We start from the raw sequence: 26,257 nt of genomic DNA on the forward strand, positions 1-26,257 counted from the left end.
TCTGATTATGTCCTGCGTAAAAATATGTCCTAGACTTTGTACTTGTTATAACAGAACATCGCAGTTGATGAGTCACTAATCCTATGGCAGGGTAGGTTTGTCTTTTAGCCAACATCTACCTTTAAAACCCGCATAATTTGGCATAAAATCGTACGAATTATGTGAGTCAAGTTCAGGCTATCTTTGGTCATTTATAATATTCACAGGCAAAGATACCGTATTTGAAACAATACACACAGCAGCAGACACAATAAAAACTTATGTTATTGTTTTATCACTTGTGGAACCACTTCTCAAGAAAGGGTACACATTGTGGATGGACAATTTTTATAATTCACATGCTTTGGCTCGTAAGTTAAAATCATTTAAAACTGACTGTGTGGGAACTTTGCGCCTCAGCAGAAAGGATGTTCCGAATGATGTGATCAACACAAAACTAAAGAAGGTGGAAATTTTAGCTCACCATTCCGACCAGGTTTCCGTCCTTAAGTGGCGTAATAAGGAGGATGTCACAAAGAAAACAAAGCATGGTCAGGAAAAAGAAAAGCCTGTTCCTGTTGCCGACTATAATGATCACATAGATAGAGTCCATCTGAAAGATCAGCTACATCGTGGCTATCTTTTAGAGCAGAAAAAGATGACCAAATGGTACATCAAGTTATTCAGGGGGTTAATAAATGTTGCAATTATAAATGCAATGATAATTTGCCAGAGAAATTCACTCAAAACTAGAATAGATCATTTGAAATTTAGGGTGGATGTCGTCCAGGCACTGCTTGTGGAACACTCAGGTTCATTTGAAAGAAAAGTGCCCGGACGCCATTCTTCTGAAAGGCATTTCCCTAAGGGAATCCCACCAACTGAGGAAAAGAGTAGGCCAACCAACCGATGTGTCATGTGCTACAAACAGAAAATAAATTCCTATTTTCATCATCATTGTCGTGTGTCTTCGCGCTCCTCGCTCTGTGCCGCACGCAACAGCCTGGATTGTTCTCGACTCTACGAGACGTCTGCACTGCGCTTGCCTGTTACATCAGCCAGCTATATAAAGGCGCTGCCTTCCAGCCACAGGCGAGGACTTGCCAGTGCCCAGCACCAGATTACGCCGAATGTTGAACACGGAGGCTATCCCTCTTAAAAAGGTGTCTCGAATAGGTGGACTGATTCTGAGTGTTTGAGGTTTCACCTCGGGTTACTGCCTCCGCTCCCGTTTCCCGCAGCCACATCGAGCCCGATGACAGTATTCCCTCAGTCCCACCTAGGCTCTATCACATCAATTAGTATTCTACTAATTATGCAATTCAATGTCAGTTCCTGACAAGTTACAGAAACAACTAATATTCTATTAGTGCAAGGTTTCGCTACTGATTACACTTGTGACGGTATAGAGCAGATAGTTTTCAACTATCAAGAACTCTATCTTTTCTATGAACTTTCGCATCAAGATAGATTTATGTATATATGTATATAAAGTGTACATTCTTTTGAACTTCAGTCTACAAGCAACGTTAACTGTTTATAATTTTCATACTGCTTCGAGGAAAGTTTTATTTGAATATATATATATATGTTATTAAGACTATCTGAAGCAATAAAATATAGTTGTGTTCCTGTATACCTGTTCTTGTATACAACAATCATCATCATCAATGTCCCACTCCAGTCGCGTATTTTCAATAAAAGGAAATTTTCTCTAAACTCCATGTTGTATTTTCCTCCAAATTCCCTCCAACAATCACCCACCATTCCACATCCCTCAGGCCCACCTTATGCTACACTATACTTCCCTTCTCTTCCTCCTCCCGTCTGCAATTTAGGTCTATTCTATTTCTTAGCTTTTGCTCTTTCAACATTTTAAACGACCAATATTGGAAACAAATGAACACCTCAACACTTTCCCATCAACAATATTCTGTTTGCATTTGTTTCAACTGAACTGAATTCAAGAAGATTCTTCAAGTGTTAGCTAGTATTTTATGTGTTTCTCCTGGTCTTTTATGAAGTCCATTCTTCAAATTTGGAAGAAAACTTTGAGAACTCACACAAGACGTGTAATCGTGATGAGTTTTTAACATCCAAATCTTTACTTTTCTTGCAACGAATATCAGTAACACATGCTTATATCATAAATTTTATCAATGTGTAACTCAGGTCTTGCCGAAATGTTCATGATTTTAACTGATGATGGTCTCTAGCAAGACAGAAACTAGTGTCATCGAACATATGTAACTTTTCTTTTTTAGGTTGCAATAAATAGTATTGACTAGGTGGAAACCTTTTAGCTTTTGTTTTGCATTATATTGCTCTTCAATACGTAATAATATGGAATTTATTACCTATGATTTATTCAGTTGTCACCTTAGAGTGTTGTCTATTTTTCTACCAATAGATGTCACAATCTTTTGTTAATAAATAATGATGTTGCCTAGGGATAATTTTTCATAAGCTGTGCACTTAGCTATTTCTGAAGTAACTGTTAATGGATTTCCTGTGATAAACTAGATTTTCCAGAATATTTTAAAAAAAATTATAATATCAGTAGAAGTAAAATGTAACACAGTTGTTGGGGGCCTACTTCAATCCCACATTATAGCTTTGCTGTGGTAGGTCGGAAGATGACTGTACAGTAACAAGGGATGTGGCTGGAGGGCAAGAAAAAATACAACATTCTACTCACGTGATGAACTTGCCTTTGATTCCCCATCCTTCACATGATCAATTATTTTGAGTTTGTCACTCACAGAATATGGGTTCCTTTTCTATGACATAGTGCACATTCAGTGAACTCAAAATTCACACTATGCATCACAATACTGTACTACAGCCTACACATCTTGACAGGTGGGGAGTTGGAATAAGGGCTTTGGTGGCCGGTTCCAGGAATACTGCTACTTACCTTGGCAAGAATTCTTAATAATATGTCAACGCTATAAATATCTCAGAAATTGTTTGTTTCCGGTTGCTTCTCTGGTATCCTAGGAATGCAGTCTCCTACATCTCCCAAGGCTAAGATCGTAATAGTTACTGTACTGTACTGTTTCTTTTGGCTTGTGCCTTGAAAGGATAACTGCTGAACTACAGCGTTAGTGTGATTGTTATAGTGAAATGGCAACAAGCTAAAGTTTAAAATGAGATGTTTTAATGACCACCATAGCTGAGGGTGTTAATGTGCTGTTTAGAACTATTGTATGTATAGCTGGAGTGTAGAGAAGTCTGTTATAACCCCATGTTGGCCATCTTGAAAATGGTATTCCATGTTTTCCCATTTTTAAGCAGATTAACCCATTGACTTTCAAAAACAATAATTTTATTAATAAATAAATACTGTATACTTTGGTGGGCATATACTCATCACTGCATTAAATCCAAATCCACACTATATGTTCACGTTTTGTTGGGCTTCTGTTGTATATAGCTAAACTGACAGAACTGTGATTATATTACCAAGAGTTTAGAACATGCTGGCAGAGAGGAGTGATGCCATTTTGAATAATTATGAGTAGCCACAATGATTTCATTGTATATTTCTATATCTACAAATTGCTTCAAATGTAATCTGAAATTGTTCTGTCTGATAGTATGAAATGAGCCATTATTCAAAATATTCTAGTTGTCAACAGCAAATAAGCAGTTTACTTACTGAGAAACAGGGAATAGAAGTGAATCCCTTCATTCATGACATCTCAACTTAGACACATAAATATTCATATTTCCTTTATAATTAATTGTGAATTTATTTAAGCATTCTTTGTACATAGTAAATTTTTATATTTGTTGCTCTCATTGTATGATTTTATCCAGCCTGTTTTGCATGGTTCACTTTAGAACTGCATGGTGGTGACTAGTTTGGAAAGTAACATATGTATACAGGAACTCTCCCATTTTCCCCCTATCCTCTAACTTATTGCATCATGTAAATACTGTTACAGTGATTTGCCCTTATAATATTATGTATATAATATAGTTCTCTGTACATAAGTTTCATTAACACTCGTGCTTGATTAACCATCAATAAGTGACAAGTACATTCTGCATAAAATGAAACAGTGTGAGCAGTTCTCTTCTAATGAATGTTGTTCTAATACAGTATATCAGCAACATATTTAATATCTTCTCAGTAGAATGTAAGTGATTCATTTTCAGCATACTGAACACATTTTACCTTTTCAATTGAGATCTGAAATAATTTTTAACAATTATTTATTTAAATTATAACAAAACTTCGATGGCACCTGGATGTGAAAAGTCAAAAAAAGTTTACGTTTTGGTTTTCAAGTTCTTTGAGTAGAGCAAGCTTTCCCAAATCCAACCATATAAGAAGACTGTTCTTTATTAGTGGCAATACTGTTGTATATACAGTGTTTTTCATGTATACACACATTACGGTTGTATAAACCTACCTCACATGCTGTGCTGCAAAGAATAGCATGTTTGTGAGAGACTAGTCGAACGGTTAGTATCCAAGATGTTCTCAAAACAGCAATAGGGCAGCTGGATTAAAACTAATGTGCTCACAGCCGTACAGCATGATGGTATCATAAACATCTTTGTGAGATATTCAGGGATTTGGCATTACCTTACAAAATCGTGGCATGGTGGGTCAAAGCCTTCAATGAAAGACACTAGCGTGTGGCCAACATGCCTAAGCTTGCTCGCCCCAATGTCAGTAATGAGGACGTGCAGCTTGTTGATGGGTTGCTAGAAACAGATACAGCTCAGACGGTTCGTGAGTTTGCCCGAAAGACAGGTATTAACGTCTAAGAGTGCTTCAAAACTCCTCTCAAAGTTCTGCAGGTGATGTAGTGTCCTATTTACACCATTGAACAGGTGGTGCTATGGCTTCCACATTGCTGTCAATGGGTTCTACACACGGCTGGGACTACATTGAGGGACTATGGATGGTTGTAATCAATAGTTGCCACAAATAAAGAAATAGTCTTCGTATAATATATGGTCCCTGCAATAAAAGTGTATTTTAAATGGCTATTTAAATATGGCAAAACCGCTACCACTCCCCCTCAGCATTACTTTTCTAAAAGTGACATTTTTTAATCTTTAGCTATGTTTTTCTCATGAACCATAAGATCTAGAGCTGTCAAACTCCATACACTTCTTTAATGGCCTAAAAGCTACAAGGAACACTCCCAAAAATTATATTATTCCCCCTAAAGCAGAAGTAATATACTGCTATTCAACTCCAAATTTTTGAAGGGAAAAATATTTTCTTTTTCGAGAGCCCTTTTTAGTAGAGTAAAATACTTTTTGGATACACTTGAAAGTCTTTATTTTAGGTACTAGTGATATTAACGTACAAAAATTATGACTGATTAAGTAATATCTTCCAAAAAAATTGTACCTAAAGTCATGGCCGAAATTTGATTTCTTAAATGTGATTTGTTGCTATTTGTATCCTTGCTGATGAACTAAGGGAGATAGATAGTTGATATTAAGTAGGCATTTTCCTCTAGTTTATGTTAAATGGTGAGCAAAGTTTGGTAGTCTTGGAACAAATAGTTCATTAGATATGAACCTACAAAATGGGCCTTAAAACATGCAGGTCTTACATCCAGGTGCCTTTAAACCACTTTTTCTATTTCTTAATAATACTGTAGCAGTTTTCTTGTAATGGTCTCAGGTTTGAAATAAAAATTGTTAGTTCTGTGTTAGATCTTGGGAGGGCACACTTGACTCCCAACCAGTGTCCATGATTTGCATCTTGGCAACCTTGGATGGGATATTCAGCAGGACCACAGTATGTAGCAGCAGGAAGGGCATCTGATTTTAAGCCCTCAGCCAAGACCAAGAATTGAACCTGGATGGTTCCTTAACCCCACACAAATGTGTGGGGGTGATGTGAAGGAAAAAGAAAAGAAAAAGAAAAGATCTATGATTAATCTTCCATTAAATTTAGAAAACTATACTTTTATCTGATTTTAGGAATCACTGCTACAAAGTATTCCAAATTTATCTTGAAACATATCAATAACAAATAAAAATGGAACATAATATATTTAATAATTTGGTAGCCTAAATCATATTTCAGAAATTAATTTTATTCTTTCCTTTGTGTTGTTTTTCTCTCAAATGTAAATTTAGTACAATAATGATAGAGTATTTTAACATAAAATATCCTGGTGATTAGTCTACTCAAAGTCTATTGTAAGAACTGTTTGAAGAACATACTCACCTCTTGCACAGACTACGATTTTTATATCAAATGATTAATGATGGAATGTACTTGCCACCTAAAAACTTGACAGAAGCCATGCTTTTGGTGCAGGAATGTTAATATAATTTGCTCTTATCATTAACCTTGTAGGATCTCGATGGCATGGGCGGAGACGGCGTCAGATTGGAGGCAAGATCTATCGCATCAGTAATCCCCGTTCCACTACTAATGCCGTTCCAATATTACCTTCCTCTTATGATCTCCAAGAGTTCCATACTTTAACCCCAGATCAGAATAAAAGCCTGTATATTTCCAATTATACAGAACAATCACCTGTGCCACACAGCTATAATTGGGATTCACAACAAGATACAAGTGCCAGACATCCTTTTTCAAATCAGCAGTCTAATACAGGTAACTCGAGCACTAGTGCAGATTGGTCTATGAGACATGAACAAAATTCTGAAGAAGAGTATGATCCTTGGACTTTTGGAAAAACCCATGGTTCTGTTACCTCTCGCCGTACGTCTTTCAATCTAGGAGATTCTTCTTGGCATCGCAGTTCTGAGTCTGTAACAGCACAACAGAGACATGATACCAACTCATGGCAAAGAGGCCAAGGAGATAGCAGGTACTATCAAAGGGGTATAGATACAGCAGATAATTCAACTACAGAGTCTGTGTATCAGAGAGATTCCTCACAATTCACCCGAAATGGAGGATATGTAGATAGGCAATGGGGGAGGCATCCATGGGATCCTGATACATCATCTGCACCTTCTGGAAGTAACTTTGGTGATGTAGGAGGAAGGAGAACCTTAAGTTGGAGTGATACAAGGAGATTGAACATTTCTGGTCAAAATTGGAGAGATCCAGTGCCTCCTAGCTATGATCCGGTCAGTTATCCAGAGAGGTCACGGAGTCCAAGCAATGAAAGGAACTTTGAACAGACTGCACCACATCAAAATTTTCAAACAAATCAAAGGAATATAAATTATGATTCTAGGAATCAGTTCTATGATGAGAGATTTCCAGGTAGAAATCAAAATGGAGGTCAAGAAGATCATCGAATCCCAAATTATGACTGGACACGTGAAAGAGATTCAGGTTCAGAGAGAGGACTAAAAAACTATTCAAATCAGGACAGAGGTAATATAGGATACCCTAATGGAGGTAGGAACAGTGGAAGTCATCCAACTCAGGACAGGGAAGCGAGAAGATTTATCAATGAAGGGATGAATATACACAATAATTATTCAAATCAAAAAGAAAGCACATTGAAATTTCAGAACCACATCACGCCAGTGGGAAGTCATCCAGATCAGGACAGAGAGGGAGGGGAACGAATAGCTTCAAACAATCAAGCAAATCAAAACAGATATGAAGGCTTTCAGAGTCATCCACAAGTTGACAGGGAACTGAGAAGAAATAACAAAGAAACTCATCCTGTTGATTTTCAATCTCATGAAGTTATGCAAAACAGAAATCTTAATCACACTAGAAATTTTAGCTCAGTAATATATCCTGTGGAAGAGAGACCCCTTGTTAATATTCAGAATTCAAATGCTAATTCTAGAGATCGTTATCATCCTACCACAAACTACGAAAATAGAAATGTAAATTCTAATTCACCTCCAGGTATAAATCCTTCTAGAGTATCAACTGTAAATGTGCCTGCTAATCATGGAAGGCCAAGTTGGAAAGTACCAGAAGATCCTCAAAGGAACAACAGACAGTATCCTGAACAGAATACTCGTGGTAGGAACCCTAACCCATATCCCAGAAGTCTATCCACCACCCATGGTTTGGAACCCCATCTTATCAGTGTTAACCAAAGGCCCAGCTCTGCACCCAGAAGGGGAATTCCCTCTAAGAAAGAAGGTCTGTTTTAATGAAATTATTTTTCAGGACTGCCACAGTTCCATCTTGTGCACTCCAATCTCCAGGTGTTTGCACCATGTAAATTGTGTGTTGGTAGTTGCTACATCATTTGTGATAAAGGACTGCGAATAAGTTTAAAAATAAAATTGAATATATTTATAATTTTACAGACACTGTTTGGCTCCTTGGCAGAATGATCAGCATCAAGGTTTAAAGGGCCCTGAGTTTGATTTTTAACCTTGTCTAGTTACTTCCTCAGGGTGTTTTTCTTTGTCCTCCTCTTCATTTACTCATAAAAAACCACACTACCAACTACATCAGAAACATGCAATACTGAATATATCTCTCTACATACAGTTGGTACAAGGAAAGACCATCCAAATTGAGTGAATTTTCATGGTTCCTTGCCTTGCAGTACTATTGGTTAAGACATGTCACATAAATGACAGAAGTTGTTATTCAGTAAAACCTCATTAAGAAGTTTCTGCAGGGGATAACAAAAATGAACGTGTTAAGCGAGAAAACGTACTACTGAATTTATGAATAAAAACTATCCAACAGGGATATGAAAGCACTAGATATGATTTTTTCCGACATGAGGGTATTTTACTTCATGTATCAACGGGTACAGTGAAAACTACAGTACTGTATATCTAACATTTCTAAAGATGGGAAGAAAGTATTTAAAGGTATGAAAAACACGAGAGAACAAATATGAAAACTTTTTCTGCTGGGGATTATAAAATAACAAGGGCGCTGAAAGGTGTGAAAAACACCAAACGACAAATATGACGACATATGCACGGGGGTGAATAAAAATATCCAAGTATTATTACAGATTACACTCTTTCTAAAACAAATGTTAGTAGAAGCTTTTTTTTTTTTTTTTTTTTTTTTTGAGCAGTGTGTTATTAAACATGATTTTCTGGTCTCACTCTTAGACAATGAATTGGACGTTACACTCGGCCATAAGCAAGAGGAAGGAATCGGGACTGCCATTTTGAAACACTTTGACAAAGTCAAATGATGGAGTCGAAACTCGAAGGTGCGAGTTCAAAATTCGTGACCTCTGCATGCTTAAAGATGCGGATGCCAGTCCACTTTCTGAAAGATTTTAAGTTTGTTTTTATTACTAAGGAATTTCATGACTTTTTCCATATCTTTAATTAGGCAATCATAAGACAAATATGCACCACGCTAGTCAGTTTTACACGATCATGTTCCTAATCCAGATATAGGTTACCGTATCACGCGACAAAACTTCACTGTACAACTCAACACAAAATAAATTTCTAACTTCTGAATGGAATGCGAAATACAAGCTCAAATAAACTCACTGTGTTATTCAGCAATCTTGCTTCTAACTGGCAAGCAAAGCTGAACATTTCTGAGGCTACCGGTTTGCTCCCCGAACGTGCAACTTAAATTATGTGAATTATTTAAGACCTTTTTCCGTAATCACGCAACTGTCGTGACGGATCTTATCCCAGTTAGAAATCACGTTCGTTTTACAAGGGATGATAAATATCATTTTCAGGGCTAGGAAAAATGTCATTGTACTAAGCGGTAATAGCAAAAATTTGTGATGCAATGTGTGAGGTATTTTTATATAGATTTAATATGATGAGAATCGGGACTTCGAATTTACGATGTGCTAAGCGGGAAAACGTATTAATGAGGGACTTACTAACAAGGTTTCACTGGTTTTTCTTTTTTTCTTTTTTTTTACACCAACTATTTTACTGTTTTCAAGATGATGAGGTGCTGGAATTTTGTCCCTCGGGAGTCCTTTTAGTGCAAGTAAATATACAGCCACAAGACTGGCATATTTGAACACCTTCAAATACAACTGGACTGAGATGGCATCAAACCCACCAACTTAAGCTCAGAAGGCCAGCGTTGTACTGCTTCAGCTACTCAGCCCAGCTATAGCATCTTCTCACTGAGACTCACCTGTACATACGCTATCTTACTATGTAATATATAACATGAATCTCTCATAGTCTTGTTTGGGCAATTCCTTTTCTTCTACAGGTTGATTCAAACAATACCCTCAACACTTAGTATGTTGTGCTGGATGGCAAACTGATCAGTTTTCAAGCGGGAACCCATGTTTGGAAATGTTTGATACATTGGCAATGCAGAGATTGACATACATTGTCATTGTGTGGGCTCTATAATCAAGTTGGAGGTCAACATTTCAAACCACTTTTGGAATTTAATGCATATGATGCTGCTGTTGGGTTGGTGGAGGTTCTGCCAAAATGTGGAATGTACACACTTCCCCATATCTGCGACGCCCCACAACACCCAAACCATGCATTTCCGGATATGAGTTTCCTCTTGTCTCGTACAACATTCTAAACATTGTCAGTGTTGTCATTCTGTATAATTTTACCTTATGGTACTCACCTTGATTTAGAGCCCAAATTATGCCTGTGACCTGTGAATGGCACTAAACATACGTTTCACTGTGTACCTGATATTCTGTAGTATATCTACAGGTATGTCCATATCCTGAACAGGTTTGCAAATGTTATGTTAATACTGAAGTCCCAGTGTCATCCACGGCTGTGACAGTATGGAAGCTGCTGGGGTATGGGAGGTGCTGAGTAGTGACATTTGCTATGAAAAGTGCCATAGAGTCAGTCATGCTGCAATAGCACTTTCTGGCCCAGTGAGGCCTAGTAGGCCTCATTTTGGCACTGCCAACTGTTTTTACAGTTTCCCTATAACCGCATAATCTTTTTTTGCTATTTGCTTTACATCGCACCGATACAGATAGGTCTTATGGCGACAATGGGACAGGAATGGTCTAGGAGTGGGAAGGAAGCGGCCATGGCCTTAATTAAGGTACAGCCCCAGCATTTCCCTGGTGTGAAAATGGGAAACCATGGAAAACCATCTTCAGGGCTGCCGACAGTGGGATTCGAACCTACTATCTCCTGAATACTGGATACTGGCCGCACTTAAGCGACTGCAGCTATCGAGCTCGGTACATAATCTTTGGTGGTGCTATTTGAGGATCCAACCAGCCTCTGGGTTGATAACCTAACAGACAGATATTTGAAAGATCTAAGTCTCATAATTCCGACAAACACACTAAAGCATGGTTAACATTAATTTTTTCAGCATTTTATTTCATATACTGTATAGATATTTATGGTCATGTTATTATCAACACCTTTTGAAATTTCACTGCTGATGACAGAGTCCTATTTACCACAAATGATGATGTAGATGTTTGGCTCATCTTACTTTACTATTATTTTCCCCTGCATACTACATAATAACTGCACTGCTTGGACAAAAATAAACTGTCCCTTAGTTCTGCTTTCCTGTTGTTACATTCACGTATGTGCTGTTATGAAATAAGATTATTCACTTTTCCTATGACCTATGGTTGTTCTTGTCTTCAATTCTCTCTATAGTAGAGTCCCAATTATCTGAATTGTACAGGCCAAGGGTAATCTGGACAATTCAGAGGGTGAAAGCACTATATTTAATTTATGGTAATGTATTATTAAAGGGTCCCATTAATGTAGAATGAAGCTACATACATAATAAACAAGATTTTACTCATAATACAGTACAGTACTGTATGTACTGTTGAACAATCATAATTTGACACATGAAAAATTTTCAAGTTCTGTATTGGGTGTCATCATCCTCAGGTGAGGCAGTACAGCTGCAACGAAAAGGATGCAACACACTTTGTTAAATGACAAGTTCCTGATGAATTGTGACTAACAGTACACAATGCAACTCTCTGCATATCAAAATACAATAATATAAAAGAATACAATGAAATTAACAAGAAACTGCCACAATGGTTAGATAAATATGTTGTGAAGTGAGGGACACACCTGGCAAGTGAAGCTTAATGTGAAGCACTTCATGGCGTGTCAGAGTTTGAGAGTTATTGTAGTGGAAAGGTCCTTAGTTATCAACCAGGAGAACCAAGCTTCGAATACCGGTATCGGCAATTATTTTTTTACAGGACTCCATTGCTCTATTGCGTAACTGAACCATACTAACAGTCTTTGCATTTCTACTCTGAATACTTGCAATGAGCACATAGTTTATTATAATTGGCCCCACGAGGGACTATTACAGAGGTTTAAATATACTACATGCCATGCACACTGTGGACGTGTGTTCATGTGAGTGCCAGTTTGCTCCAGTGAAGTGTAAGAGATCCACAGTTCAAATCCTACTCTACACATTACTTTCTTCAGAAAATTTTACTGTTGTGTTAACCAGATATGTGTATATTTCTATTCATTGCAGTCTTGCATTGTGCTTTTAATTATGTTAGTCCTGAAAAGGACTGTTTTAGACATGAACAAATACCTCATCCAGAAGCCATTGGCTTGAACTACTTGTTTGAGCCGATATGGCATGGATTCAAAAGCTTCTAAAATATTCCTCTTCGAGGGCGATTTCCTCCCATGCATCCAATATAATGTCCCACAAAGCATCATATGGACACTTGGCAAGGTGAGGCCAGTGTTTCTTTATATGGCGTTTTCACCTTGCCCACACATGTTCAGTGGGGTTCAAGTCTTTAGCTCGAGCAGTTCAGTGGAATCCTGCTCAGAAAAACAGCTCTGAAAATGACTGCTTGTGTGGAATGGGGAGTTGTTTTGCACGAACTATATTACCTCATCTGGATAGGGCTCTCTCACTCTTGGAAATATAATATTTTGCAGAATTGTCAGGTAATGATCTAATGTGAGAAACTCATCTATCTTATGAAGAACTCCATCCCCATCAGATGATGTCCACCCCAAACATGATACAGAAACCCAGACATGTGGCCACTACGAAAACACTCAGCTCTATGTCTTCTGTCATTTTGGACTCCCTTCTGGCCTGCAAAAATTAGCCAGCCCAACCTCTGCTGAACTGAAAGAGGTCTCATCATAGAAGATCACATTTTTCCATCTCGATAAAGGCACACTGACCGAATATTTGTTAGTCGGAAACTCTTTGACAGCAGCTTTTCTGCAATAGAGTCTGGCTTCTCATAATCATTTGTGGACCATGTATAGACATCTGGGAAAATTGGTCACCTGCCAAACGGGTTCTTCTGTGAAGTTTCAACTAACCTGTTGTCTTCTTCTCCAGAAGAATGTTGCATTAAACTAGTGCCTGGTATACATCCATTGTCCCGTGATACCTGCCACTGCTGCATCCATCTCTGAACAGCCCTAAGCAAAACGCCACACTATATCGCTACCTCATGAATGCTAAAATTGCCGTGTTGGATGAGAGCCAGCACTAGCTCTCTTGACACATGTGAATAATTTGGCATGTCACAATGGAGTGAAGCATTTAGCATCGAAGTTAGCTCATCCGAACTTGGTGTGTTCATTGCCTGATGTCATCATAGCGTATTCATTCAGGAAGAAAAGTTCATGCGAGGGCTTCAAACCTTAGTTTCTATGGTAGGTAAATTTTGTAGCCTACAACTAACCCAATCCACAGTATGGGAGTGTGCCATGTGCTTATAATTTCATAGTGATGTATACAAGTGCATATCATGAGGAAAAGGGAGAAGGGTGAGTGAAAGCGATTGACACAGTTAGTAAGAACTACGGGTCATGTTGCAAAACACATCCAGCTGACCATACACAGCTGAATGTAGCTGGAGTGGCCTTTCTTATACTTCACGTCTCCAGAGCTGCAACAGTTTTGGATTGTTCATCTGTACTTTGACTTTTAAAACTTTGTTACAGTATTGTACAGTATAGAATTGACTTTTATTAATCTTCATACTGTGTAATTAAGAAACAAAAAACTTTCTCACTAGTACATAACCTACTGCTTCTTGAAGAACATGGTTATTGTTGCTTGAATCTTGTACTGAATTCTCTTCACTGATACAATATTTTTTCATCTTCTCAGTAGAATTAGACTGGCAAATGTTGCCTTGCTCTGCTCTTCTATATATGCAAGTGCTATTTCCAGAAATGTCTAGACCTATGTGTGAGATATGCCGATAGTTTTTTCTTTTTTACACAATAATCCATAACTTATATTTAAATACAGTACAGTACTGTACATTGTACGATGGTACTTGAGACCATTAATGTAAAAAAAAAAAAGAAATGGTTTGGATAACACAGAAGGCCAGATAATTGGGACTCTACTGTATTTCCTCCTTTGAATGTTTATTTGTCTTTACCTCTCTTGTAATGTTCTTCAGTTCTTTCCTGAATTGAGATTTTCTTACTTGTCTTCTTCACCTTTTATACACTAATGGGTTCCTCAAGGAAGACCACCTGCACAAGTACTTTACCTGTGTAGAACATTGTATTTGATCGTTCAGCACTTTGCTATACCTTTGCTCTTGTGGCAATTTGTGTTATGTCAGATTTTTGCACGGTATTTTTCTTGTAACTCATTACATTCTTGATGCTGGTAATTTGACTTAATACTATTTAGGCAACTGAAAATAATGCCCACTGCACAGACTCAACTAGTGTGTGTACAGTGAGTGATCTGAAGTTGTTCATTCTATACTAATTTATTTATTTATTTATTTATTTATTTATTTATTTATTTATTTATTTATTTATTTATTTATACTGAAATGTGAAGAATCGGAATTGATAATTCATGAATTGTTAAACTCTCCCCATCTCCTCATTTGAAGATTTTATTCATTGCTGTGGAATGAACTGCTACTTGATTTAATTTAATTTTTTCAGGTACCGGTACCACTATGATGTCATACAGTGGATTTGCATCTCTTGACTTATTTTAGATTACATTATTACTTAATGCACCTCTACTGTCTTTAACAATAAAACTGTAGTGTGCACTGACAAACAATTTAAAGCAATATTTATGCATGGTTTGCTATTTATTTCTAAGCTTGATATATTAGTCATACATTTGTATCTGCATGGATTTCAGTTGAATCAATTTGAATTTTTATGTTTTTAAGTTGTATGGAATCATCTTAGAGGTAAGTAGGTTTGTAATTTTTTCAAAATATGCATTCTTTCATATTTAATATTGCTCAGGAACTGTATTACATTACTGATATGAAACATCACATTTGAATTTATTTACAGAAGAGTAAATTAATTTTAGTATAGGTGACAGCTATAAGGCCTACCATGACATCTTGTGAAAATTGGTGGTCAAAGTCTTGAAATTGTGGAGAGTCTCAAATACCTAGGAAGCAAATTAATACAGACTATAGGCTGGACATGGATGTTAGCAAGAGGGTGCAACAGAGCAATCCATTCTGTGTTGGTCGAGTCATAAGTCATGGCAACTATTTTTTTCTTGCGAACAGGAGACAACACGGAAAATCTAAGATATGCATTTGGAAACGTACGGTATGTAATTGCGTATGATGCCACTAGATGGTGTATGTAAACAACAGTGTGGGTCTAAGCATGCCCCCAAATTCAGTGTGTGAATGAGAGCATCATAAAATGGAAGTCAACGAGCAGGTGCAACGATTGTATATTAAAATAGCAGTTCTCTGCAGCAGAAATGCACGCAAATGCCATGCAGAGCTGCGGGAAGCATTAGGTTTGCATGCTATGCCCTATACAACAGTGACGAGGTGGCGTTAGTGATACACATGTAGCGAATGGTATTCAGCGCCTGCCCCACCGCTGGCAACGCACAGTGTAAACCTTGGGTGATTATTTCAAAGGTCTGTAACCAGTTAACCAGCGGAGACCTGTCCTTTGTACATAGTCTTGTGTATTTGCTGTCTATACCATAATAAAACAATGTTTACCAATGTCCTTTGTTGTGTCACTTTCCTACGAGAATCTCCTGAAGTCAGAATTTGTCATTACAAATGGTCCGTTATTGGACATTATAAATTTTCCAGCTAACTCAATCCTGGTTGCCAGCATTTTGACACCGTGTGCTAGGTTGGGCTCATTAGTTGGTACCTAGCACACCTACCAAGACGCATGGCCAGTGTATACCGTGGAGGCCACTGCATAGGCTACTTGGAGCCACCGGCAGTGCCAATGCACTATGAGAGACTTTGTATCATTGCCAAAAATTGATGCCTACTTGGCCATCAGATGATATAGATGATATAGCTGTTGATGATGGAAGAGAAGTGGTGGAAGGAGAGAGGAAAGTGGAGAAGAGCCATAAATGCCCCAACCTGGAAGGAGCTAGATAAGGGGGAAAGGATGATGATGATGATGATGATGATGATGATGATGATGATGATGATGATGATGACGACAATTTTGGGGAACATTGAATAGTATTATTACAGTATTTTTTACTTGTATTTTTGTGCTCTCGCCCATAGATAATAGAGTCGGTGTCAATTTTCTGGGACAAAATATCCCATGACTTTGTTTATGCTTTGATTAAAACTTTCAGAGGTTTGTACTGTCTGTTTGTAATATAAAGCCTTTTTCTACACCAGGCTTGCACAACTTGATGGCCTCTGAGGGCCAAATCCAACTTGGGCCACTTGACAAAAGGCCAGATAATTTTAGACCATGAATCAGACTAGTCCACTGCAGTGAAACTTAAGTAAATTTATTAGTAGGCACAGTGATAGATTACCAGCAACCCATCCATACTATTTTGTTCTTAAACAATGCAAAAATATTTGTTTGCTTACTTAGGGTTTACTGCTCAAAGCTTCAAGGCTATTTTAAGCTTTTTATTTAAGCTCTTTGTTCTGTATTGCTCCAACTACAAGCAACAACTGCACTGCCAAAGCCAGTCAAGATACAGCCAGCCTTGTGGCAATTCATTCTCGTTTGTAGATATCAAGCCAGCCAAGATAACAAGGATGCAACTTAGAATTTCTTCACAGCTACACTAGCGCTAGCAAAATCCCAAAGTGATTATAATAATTTGGTATTAAATATGACAGAGAATAACTCCAAATGCAATTTATTGTGTTGAAAGAAACACAGTTATGACATAAATCACATGAATGTAAAAAATGCAGAATCTTAGCTAATATTTTTCAAAGTTTGGGCTGGGAAGACTTGAGAGAAAGGAAACGAGCTGCTCGACTAAGTGGTATGTTCCGAGCTGTCAGTGGAGAGGACGTGGAATGACATCACTAGACGAATAAGTTTGAGCAGTGTCTTTAAAAGTAGGAAAGATCACAATATGAAGATAAAGCTGGAATTCAAAAGGACAAAATTGGGGCAAATATTCGTTTATAGGAAGAGGAGATAGGGATTAGAATAACTTACCAAGGCAGATGTTTAATAAATTTCCAATTTTTTTGCAATCATTTAAGAAAAGGCTAGGAAAACAACAGATAGGGAATCTGCCACCTGGGCAACTGCCCTAAATGCAGATCAGTGTTGATTGATTGATTGATTGATTGATTGATTGATTGATTGATTGATTGATTGATTGATTGATTGATTGATTGATTGATTGATTGATTGATTGATTGATTGATTGATTTTACTCCATAGTAAATGAATTATTAAATATAAATTATAAATTATTAAATAATTTCAATCAGGCAGATGGGCCAAAATAAATAGCACTATAGGCCACATGATATGCAGACCTGGTTGAGATTGTATGTGATATGTAATAACTGTATGTAATGATAACATAATGCAAGATTTTTCATAACATTGACTTGGGCCGAACTTGAAACATTCTGAACTTACTCCTAAATTAGAAGAAACTAACGTAAAATGTATGTTAGAGTCTAGCCTAGCAAGAAGGGGAAACTCCCAAGCATTGTTGAATTGCAGAAGAGCCATTTTTAGCTTAATGCTATGAAACATGTTCAGATACTAATGATACATCACATTTAAGCCAGTAAGGATATTTCTTTGTTGACAGTGACTAAACTCATGAGTAATGAGTATTTAAAATGGCAGCACCAATTTGAAATTCAGTTGATGCAGGATTCTACGTTTAACTTAACCCTCTTTGAGCCAGGGGCCGATCTGGTCGGCCGTTCACAATCAGCCAGAAGAGTCCAGCGCTCCGCCTCCACTCTACTACTGGAAAGTGCAAGGCCATTTTTAGTGGAAATACATACATTTTAAAATTTGCATATATCTATCCGTGTATGGTAAATAACGACAAGAAATTATCTACGTGTCGACTACATAGAATAAACAACTGATGAGAGTGATATAAAGTATTAAAAATGGTTTATTGTTGATATTATAGTTGTTGATAATGTTTATTTCCAGGAAAAGGAAAACATTTTTGCACTTTCTGTCTCAATATGTACTTTGAAAAAATCATTTACAATACAACAGTATAAACTTAGTGATACATTTTCGAATATAATTCTATAAAATAATTACTTTGGATGAGAAAATTATAAATAATAAGTATAAAAATTAAAACATATGTCACTAGTATAAACAAGATAATGTTACTCCCCGATCAAATTTGCTTATACGTATCGATGTATAGCAGATACTGACAAGAATTTTTCTATGTGTGGACTACATAGAATAAAAAATATTCTGGGTTATTAAAATAGAAAAATGAATAGTTGACATTATAGCTTTTTTTATTTTCAGGAAAGAAAATGTTTTCACTTTCTGTTTCAGTATCTATTTAAAAAAGCATGTGCAATACAACAGAATATACGTAATTAAAAACCTATGATGCAGCAGCCTTGATGGGCCTTGGCCTACCAAGTGACCACTGTTCAATGCGAAGGCCTGCAGTATACAAGGTGACGCATTGTCAATGCGACGAATTCTCTCGGTCGTTATTCTAAGATTTCTAGACCGGGGCTGCCATCTCACAGTCAGATAGCTCTTCAATGGTAGACATTTAGGCTGAGTGGACCTCAAACCAACCCTCAGGTCCAGGTAAAACTCACTAACTTGGCCAGGAATCGAGCCTGTGGCCTCCCGGGTGAGAGGCAAGCGAGGGCCAGCATATGCGTAAGGATAGAGAATTAATTTCTGAACAGAATTCTGTAAAATAATTACTCTGAACAGGAAAAAAAGGAAAACAATACAAATACAAATTCAAATATATGTCACAAGTAAAAATAAGGAAAATGATAAGATATTTTTACTCACCAAAAATTATCACCAGATAATATTTTGTTGTTGTCTGAAGTTTTAGACCACTGTTGAAGCACTTAGGGGTATGGTTGTATACATACACTAACAGATAAATAACACTTATCGCTAACACTGACAGGAACAATACAGATAATAAAAATATTTAAGCCTAATGCAGCTTTTAATTGTATTGCATCTCCAACACTGAGGTCGGGAATTGGGTGACAGTTCATCACAGGTAAGGAGTTGGTCAGTATAGAGATTTGTCTCTTTGACTATAAGGTTTAGCAGAGAGAAGGTGAAAAATAAATTGAATTATGGTATGGGTGGAGAATCAGACGGAGGGGCATGTTTAGGTCCAGGAAGTTCCAAGAAGGAGACAGGAGGTTGAGGAATGTTGTCAGGTTCATTGGAAGAAATTTTGATAAACTGTTTTCCAGAGACATTATCATCTTCGTCATCACTAGTTTTATCTACCACCACATTCACAGTAGCTTTCCTGATGTTTGAAACAAATAAACGTCTCTTCATTAGCTGCAGTGATCCAGGGGACGTGTCTGGTATAATTCTGTCACTACTCTCTGAACTAAATTCACTATCGCTATCTGATAACAAATCTTCTGTGTTAACTTCGCGCATTTCCATATACTCCATTCATTTTTCATCATTACCCGCTGAAAAAAATATCATGTGAACCACTTGCCATTTTGCTTTCACGAATCCACACTCTGCAAGGAACAATCTCTTTTTGAGCAGTTAGCAGTGTTTCTAAACACAGGAAGAGACTCTTGTGAAAGATAGTATACCCTCTTAAAACTGCCAAAGCAAGGTCAGGCACATAATAACAGGTATCCCCTTCCCTATAGGTTGTCACAAAAGTATGCACGTCACTATAGGTTGCCAAAAAATTACATATTTAATAGAATTATCTGCCGGCCGATGTAATCAGCAATGTCAACTTCCGACTGGATATTTAAAAGCCGACCTGATCGGCTTTGGCAATTTAAAGGGCTGGTCCTTGCACTACCACGTAGCTTCAAGAGGGTTAATATGATATTTGTTTTATGTCACACTGACTCAGGAAGGTCTTATGGCAATGATAGGATAGGGCTAGGACTGGGAAGGAAGTGACCATGGCCTTAATTAAAGTACACCCCAGTATTGACCTGGTGTGAAAATGGGAAACCACAGAATACCATCTTGAGGGCTACAGCTACACGCTTCGGAGCAGGCAGCCAATTCGGTTTAACTTAATACCTTGTGGCATGACAGTTAATGCAGATGTATACTGTTCCATGCCAAAGTGTGTGTACTACTGCTGTTTTACAGAACAATTTCAAGAGGGATATTTAGTAATATTTATCACGTATAGTATTCGAAACCTCTAGTACAGCATTTTTATTATTTCTTGACCTGAAGATATGTTTGACTGACAAGGGATTTGTCTCTCATGGGAAAGTGGGGTCACCATGAAACCTTGACAGTACACTGTACATATGTTGAAACAAACATTCATATAGTACTGCATTTTGGAATGTAAGTTTCAGGGTTGCAAAGTTTGCAGAATGTATTACATGTTAATTCCATGATACAGTGAAGATGTAATTAAAAATAATTTGAAGAAGATTTCTTTATAAGATGGTCCTGGTGTGAACATCCCTGATTTGTTCATTCTATTCTTTCACAAGGGGAGAAATATACCTTGGAAGCATGGTTAGATAAATACTATGTTAAACATATGAAAAGTATTAAAATATCTTGTGGGTTAATTAATTTATGGTGGCCCATTTAATTTTTTCACCTCAAATATCTCCTCATTATTTGAAGATAGCAATTTGTGGTTTTCACCTAGGTGAATAATAATGAGGGACACATGAAAAAATGGGCAATATGTGTTCCACGCTTTTAACAAGTATGGAGGCAGTGACACTAAATTTCTATGAAACTATACCTATTTCTATCACTTACATAGCTGTTTGTAGGCAGCCACATGCAGCCAAGCAAGTGTCACGCATGAGTGGGAACATACAAGCAACCTCTGACGTATCACCATCACCATGTCTTCAATGTTCAGAATATACAGTATATTTTGTGTAAATTGCACATACTTTTTTGATCTCTTTTACAATATCATCCATACTTATAAAATACTGATCATTACAGTCAGTAGTTTCAAGTTTTTTAATTGTGCTTGTTATTTTTCATTTAATGTTTATATCGACATCTACTTCATTACTGACCATTATTTCATTATCTTATCTTCAACAGATGCTAATTTATGTACTTTTGGGGAATTCCACATTTGACACAATGGGTATGGCTGGAGAGTTGCCTATGCACTAGGTGTTCTGAAGAACATTCCACAAACTTTGAATCCCTGTAACTTGCGTCCTGTAACGCTCCAAAATGCAGCATTACATAGGTGTTCATTTTAACACACAAGCGATGCACTATCTAAGTTCCACAGTCGTTTAACTTTTCCATGGGAGATCGTTTCCTCGTGGGATGGACTTCAAAAATTGTGATAATAGAAAAAAATGGATAAAGATGTGGTTTAAAAGACTGATGCTCAGTAAAAGATTGATGGAAGGCTATTTTGATTCAGGGGTACAGAAGTTTACTGTATTCTAAGAATAAATTTCACATTAGTGTATACGTCTACACCTTAGTCCCGTTTCCTGATACTGGGTCAGGGATGAGATGAGATGAAATTATATGTCATATTTTTATGTCCAGATGCCCTGATGCTAACCTCACTTGAGGAGCTAATAAAGATGAAATGAATGCGGTCAATTAAATTGTGTAAGGAGATGGAAGGAAGCAGCTGTGGCCTATATGTAGGAACTATCCCGGCAGGCAGCTTATGGTGGGGATCGAGCCCACACATCTCCTGAATGCAGAGCTTGGCTCTTTAACTTTAGCACAAGAACACATGCGGCCAATCAGATTGGTAAATGTTTTCACATCAGTAATGGATAATTAAACAGTTTTGTAGGCAATGTATCTTTAAATTTTGAACCTATCTACCAAATTTATTAGAACATAAATTTCAAAGGAATAAGAAATTCTATATTTGGTACTCTTACTGAAATATTCCAGGTACAATAAACAGTTCTGACCTCAGAAATTAAAATTGTCTAAGCACTTTCACCTTCTCCCCATCCACAGTAATGTTGAAAGTAAGTATGAGAATCTGAATCTTATTCATTACTTATCCGAGTTCCTACCCTTCCAGTGCATCCTGAATATGTATGAACTAAGGCTGCCCATCCTCAACTACAAAATCACTTTGTTTAGAATCACTGTCTGTACAAAAATCTAATACTGACATGTAAGTAATGAATCAACATACTTGCTCTTTTACTTTGCAGAGAGAGAATATCGCTGCTTGGGACAGTGGGTGGAAGATGGACTCATGTACACCTATACTCAGCGAAGTGATGTAGGAACATATGAATGTTTTGTTGGTTCTATTGTGTCCAATGATGAAATCTACATAAAAGAAGCTGGTGATCATTGTCAACGCAACATGAATCCATTTGAACGTGGCATGAAGCTTACCAGAAAAGGTACTGAATTCAGTCCAAAAGTTATTCTATTGGGTAAAATTGAAGAATATTTCTCATTAATTATCTTACTTTGGTTATATGCTTAATGGATTACTACGCTGATGAGCAATTGAATTAGAAATAGCTGGTGTTTTGGAGAAATGGCATTGTAGTTGTCCTGGCGAATATAATAGTATAGTGTGGTTTTTTTATAACTTTTAGGTTGTTTCTTTTTCAGCTATAATTCTGTTACCATTTTTCTTTTTCAAATAGTTTATACATTTATTTATTCAAAATTAATTTTGACAGACAGAAGAACCTAACCATTATAAATTAACTGAGGAAAAACTGAAATGAGATGGTTCCAGATATCACATAGTATAGTGTGACACATGACTGCAATATGACCAGACCTCATACTAGCTGTGTGAGTAACAGTTAAGCACATCATGGCTAAGACGCGAGATCTCAGCACATTTAATGGCAGCCAGATTGTTGGCTCCAGACTTATGGATCATTCCACCTCTGAAGTTGTGGAGGCACTGGGTTTTCCACTCGTCATTATGTCAAGAAGGCATCATGAATACATGGATTTGGGAAAGAGTTAACTCCCATAGTGTTCAAGGTGTTGATTTCAGGGGTTGCTGTTAGCTGGCTCTGATGGTAAGAGTGGATGGGCGGGTCACAGTGCAGCAGATCACCTGCTAATTCATTGTTAGAAAATTATGTGTGAGCAACCATACCATCCAGAACCATTTTCGTACAATGGAGTATAGAAGCCGCTCTACCACTAGGGGACCTCTCCTTACCGCACATCATAAGGCACGATGACTACCTTGGGCAAAGGAACATCACCATTGAACTCTTGAAGCATGGTAAAAGAGGTACCAGTTGATACACGACAATGGCAGTGCATAGCCATGCACATGAGGCAATAGATCCCCCTTATCAGCAGGGTACAGTTCAGCCTGGTGATGGTGGTATCCTAGTGTGGAGACTATTCTTGTGAGATAAAATGTGGACCCTGGTTAGTGATGGGATAATCAAATACAAAATAATTGATTATTCGATTATTTCATTTTATTTGATTATTCAGTTATTTTTTCCATTCAATTATTTTTAGATTATTCATTCAAATGAATGGGGCAATTGAAGAGTGAGTATGTTTTCCATTCAATTATTTTTTTGATTATTCATTCGAAACTCCATTTGAATGAATGAGGCAATCATATAGTGAATACCTTTTTCGTTTGATTATTTTAGGTTATTAATCCAAAACTCGCATTTGAATCAATGACACAATCGAATAGTAAATGTTTCCATTCAATTATTTCTTCGAATATTTATTTGAAACTACATTTGAATGAATGAGGCAATTGAATAGTGAATGCTTTTGAGATAACCGAATGAAAAGTAATTACTTTAACATTCGTTCGCTCCAACCGAATGAATGATTCTGCTGAAACAATCGAGTGAGACATTGGAATGAACAGTTTCTTAGGAATAATCGAACTAACGACAATTTGTCCTGTTGTCAAGAAAATAATTGATAAATTACTTGACTGAAATTGACTGTTTGAGGGAACGTATTAGCTCAGCGACGTAATCGCTGCCTCCTCACAAAGACGGACTGGGTTCGTTTGCCGGTCATTGCATATTGGTGTTATTCGAAGTCCACACAAAACACGATGACTCGTGGCTTGTAATCGCAATATTGAAAGTCACGTAATACTGGAAACTAGGCTTTTTGACTCATTAAAACGGAGTCTTTAATCACTCTCCTCCCAGTTTCAGAATAAGTAAAGTTGAATTTGAACTTAAAAACAGCTTGTACTGCAGAATATCATTTCAAAAGTATATTATATTGTCATTATAGCAACACATTACAAAATGTTACATAATACTAATATTTAAAAAATTAAAAATATGTTTTTTCTTTTGTGAATGTCTGCCTTTCGTTTCCCAAACATAAATTGCTTTATAAAATATACATGAATGTTTAAACAAATAGGAATCAAAGAATCAAAGATGCTGTTCAACAAATTCACAGAAACAGTAAAAAAATACCATATACAATTTCACATGAAATTATTAAAAACCTGTCGAAAATAAACTATAAACTTGAAACTTTATGAAGCGTAACACATAGTGTAAAACTACCTGTATCTAAGACCAAACATATCTATATGAAAACGGCAGATGGTATTAATGAGAAAATAAAAATGACCAAAAAGCTACAAATGCTGGCCTAGCCAAAACCTGCCACACGTTTCTGTAAAAAGAATCATAAAATATAAAAAATACACTTTAAGAACTTGTAAATATAAACAAAAATACACTTGCATTTTATTCAACCATACCAAAGCTAGGGAACCAATTATTGCACCTGAAAAATATAAATTTAACATACATTTGCTGTATAACGGAAAAAAGGAACTAAATATAAATACCACTGTACAAATAACTTCAATATCAGAAAGTTAGCTTCACATACACTGTAACTCCACAATAGCATACATGGGGATCTTTGAACTATACACGCATTGGAAACTTCATAAAACCTCCAGCGAAATGAAAAGTACAGTATGTTTACGATCGAAATATTAACACGTATAGTTATAAAAATCAATAAATACGGCAAATATTTACTATAAAAGTAACAAAAAATATAGCATACACGTGTAATATAAACTTATGAAAACTACTGGAATTCACTACTTAAACTTCTTTAAAACGTTTGAAAATGGGGCCCTACCTAAGATGAAGTATAAGGCTGAATACAGCGGGAATGGAACCCGGGACCCCTTGGACCAAAGGCCAGCATGCTAACCATTTATCCGTGGACACGGAGGGCGTAAAATTAAAGTAGGTATATTGCCTGATTGTCAGTTGGTAATACTGGGGCTTAGCCCCATTGTGTGGCCAGAAGGCAGCATTTACTTACAAAAGGAACTTCATTTTACAAATGTTATTAAGACAGCTAATATACTCATTTACTTTCAATATTTGGAGATACGTTTGAAAAAAAAAAAAAAGGCATATTTCTGTTTTTTCGTAAGAGTTCATATTTTCCTTTCTTAATCTGTTTACACCGGGCGAGTTGGCTGTGCGCGTAGAGACACGCGGCTGTGAACTTGCATCCGGGAGATAGTAGGTTCGAATCCCACTATCGGCAGCCCTGAAGATGGTTTTCCGTGGTTTCCCATTTTCACACCAGGCAAATGCTGGGGCTGTACCTTAATTAAGGCCACGGCCGCTTCCTTCCAACTCCTAGGCCTTTCCTATCCCATCGTCGCCATAAGACCTATCTGTGTCGGTGCTACGTAAAGCCGCTAGCAAAATAAAAAATCTGTTTACCCTCCAGAGTTGGTTTTTCCCTCAGACTAACCGAGGGATCCCACCTCTACCGCCTCAAGGGCAGTGTCCTGAAGCGTGAGACATTGGTTTCGGGTATACAACTGGGAAAGAGGACCAGTACCTCACCCAGGCGGCCTCACCTGTTATGCTGAAGAGGGGCCTTGTTGGTGGATGGGAAGGTTGAAAGGGATAGGCAAGAAAGAGGGAAGGAAATGGCCGTGGCCTTAAGTTAGGTACCATCCCGGCATTTGCCTGAGGGAGAAGTGGGGAAACCATGG

General features: G+C 37.2%; 1 protein-coding gene across 1 annotated transcript in view; it reads left to right on the forward strand.

Moving 5' to 3' along the window:
* Positions 1 to 26,257, forward strand: part of LOC136864376 (uncharacterized) — a 444,399-nt gene that overhangs the window by 395,468 nt on the left and 22,674 nt on the right. The window contains exon 11 of the mRNA XM_067141298.2: positions 22,446 to 22,643. Coding sequence (XP_066997399.2) covers positions 22,446 to 22,643 — 198 coding nt within the window. The remainder of the gene's footprint in view (positions 1 to 22,445; positions 22,644 to 26,257) is intronic.

The sequence above is a fragment of the Anabrus simplex genome, chromosome 2 (assembly GCF_040414725.1).
Source record: "Anabrus simplex isolate iqAnaSimp1 chromosome 2, ASM4041472v1, whole genome shotgun sequence".
NCBI classification, from domain to species: domain Eukaryota; kingdom Metazoa; phylum Arthropoda; class Insecta; order Orthoptera; family Tettigoniidae; genus Anabrus; species Anabrus simplex.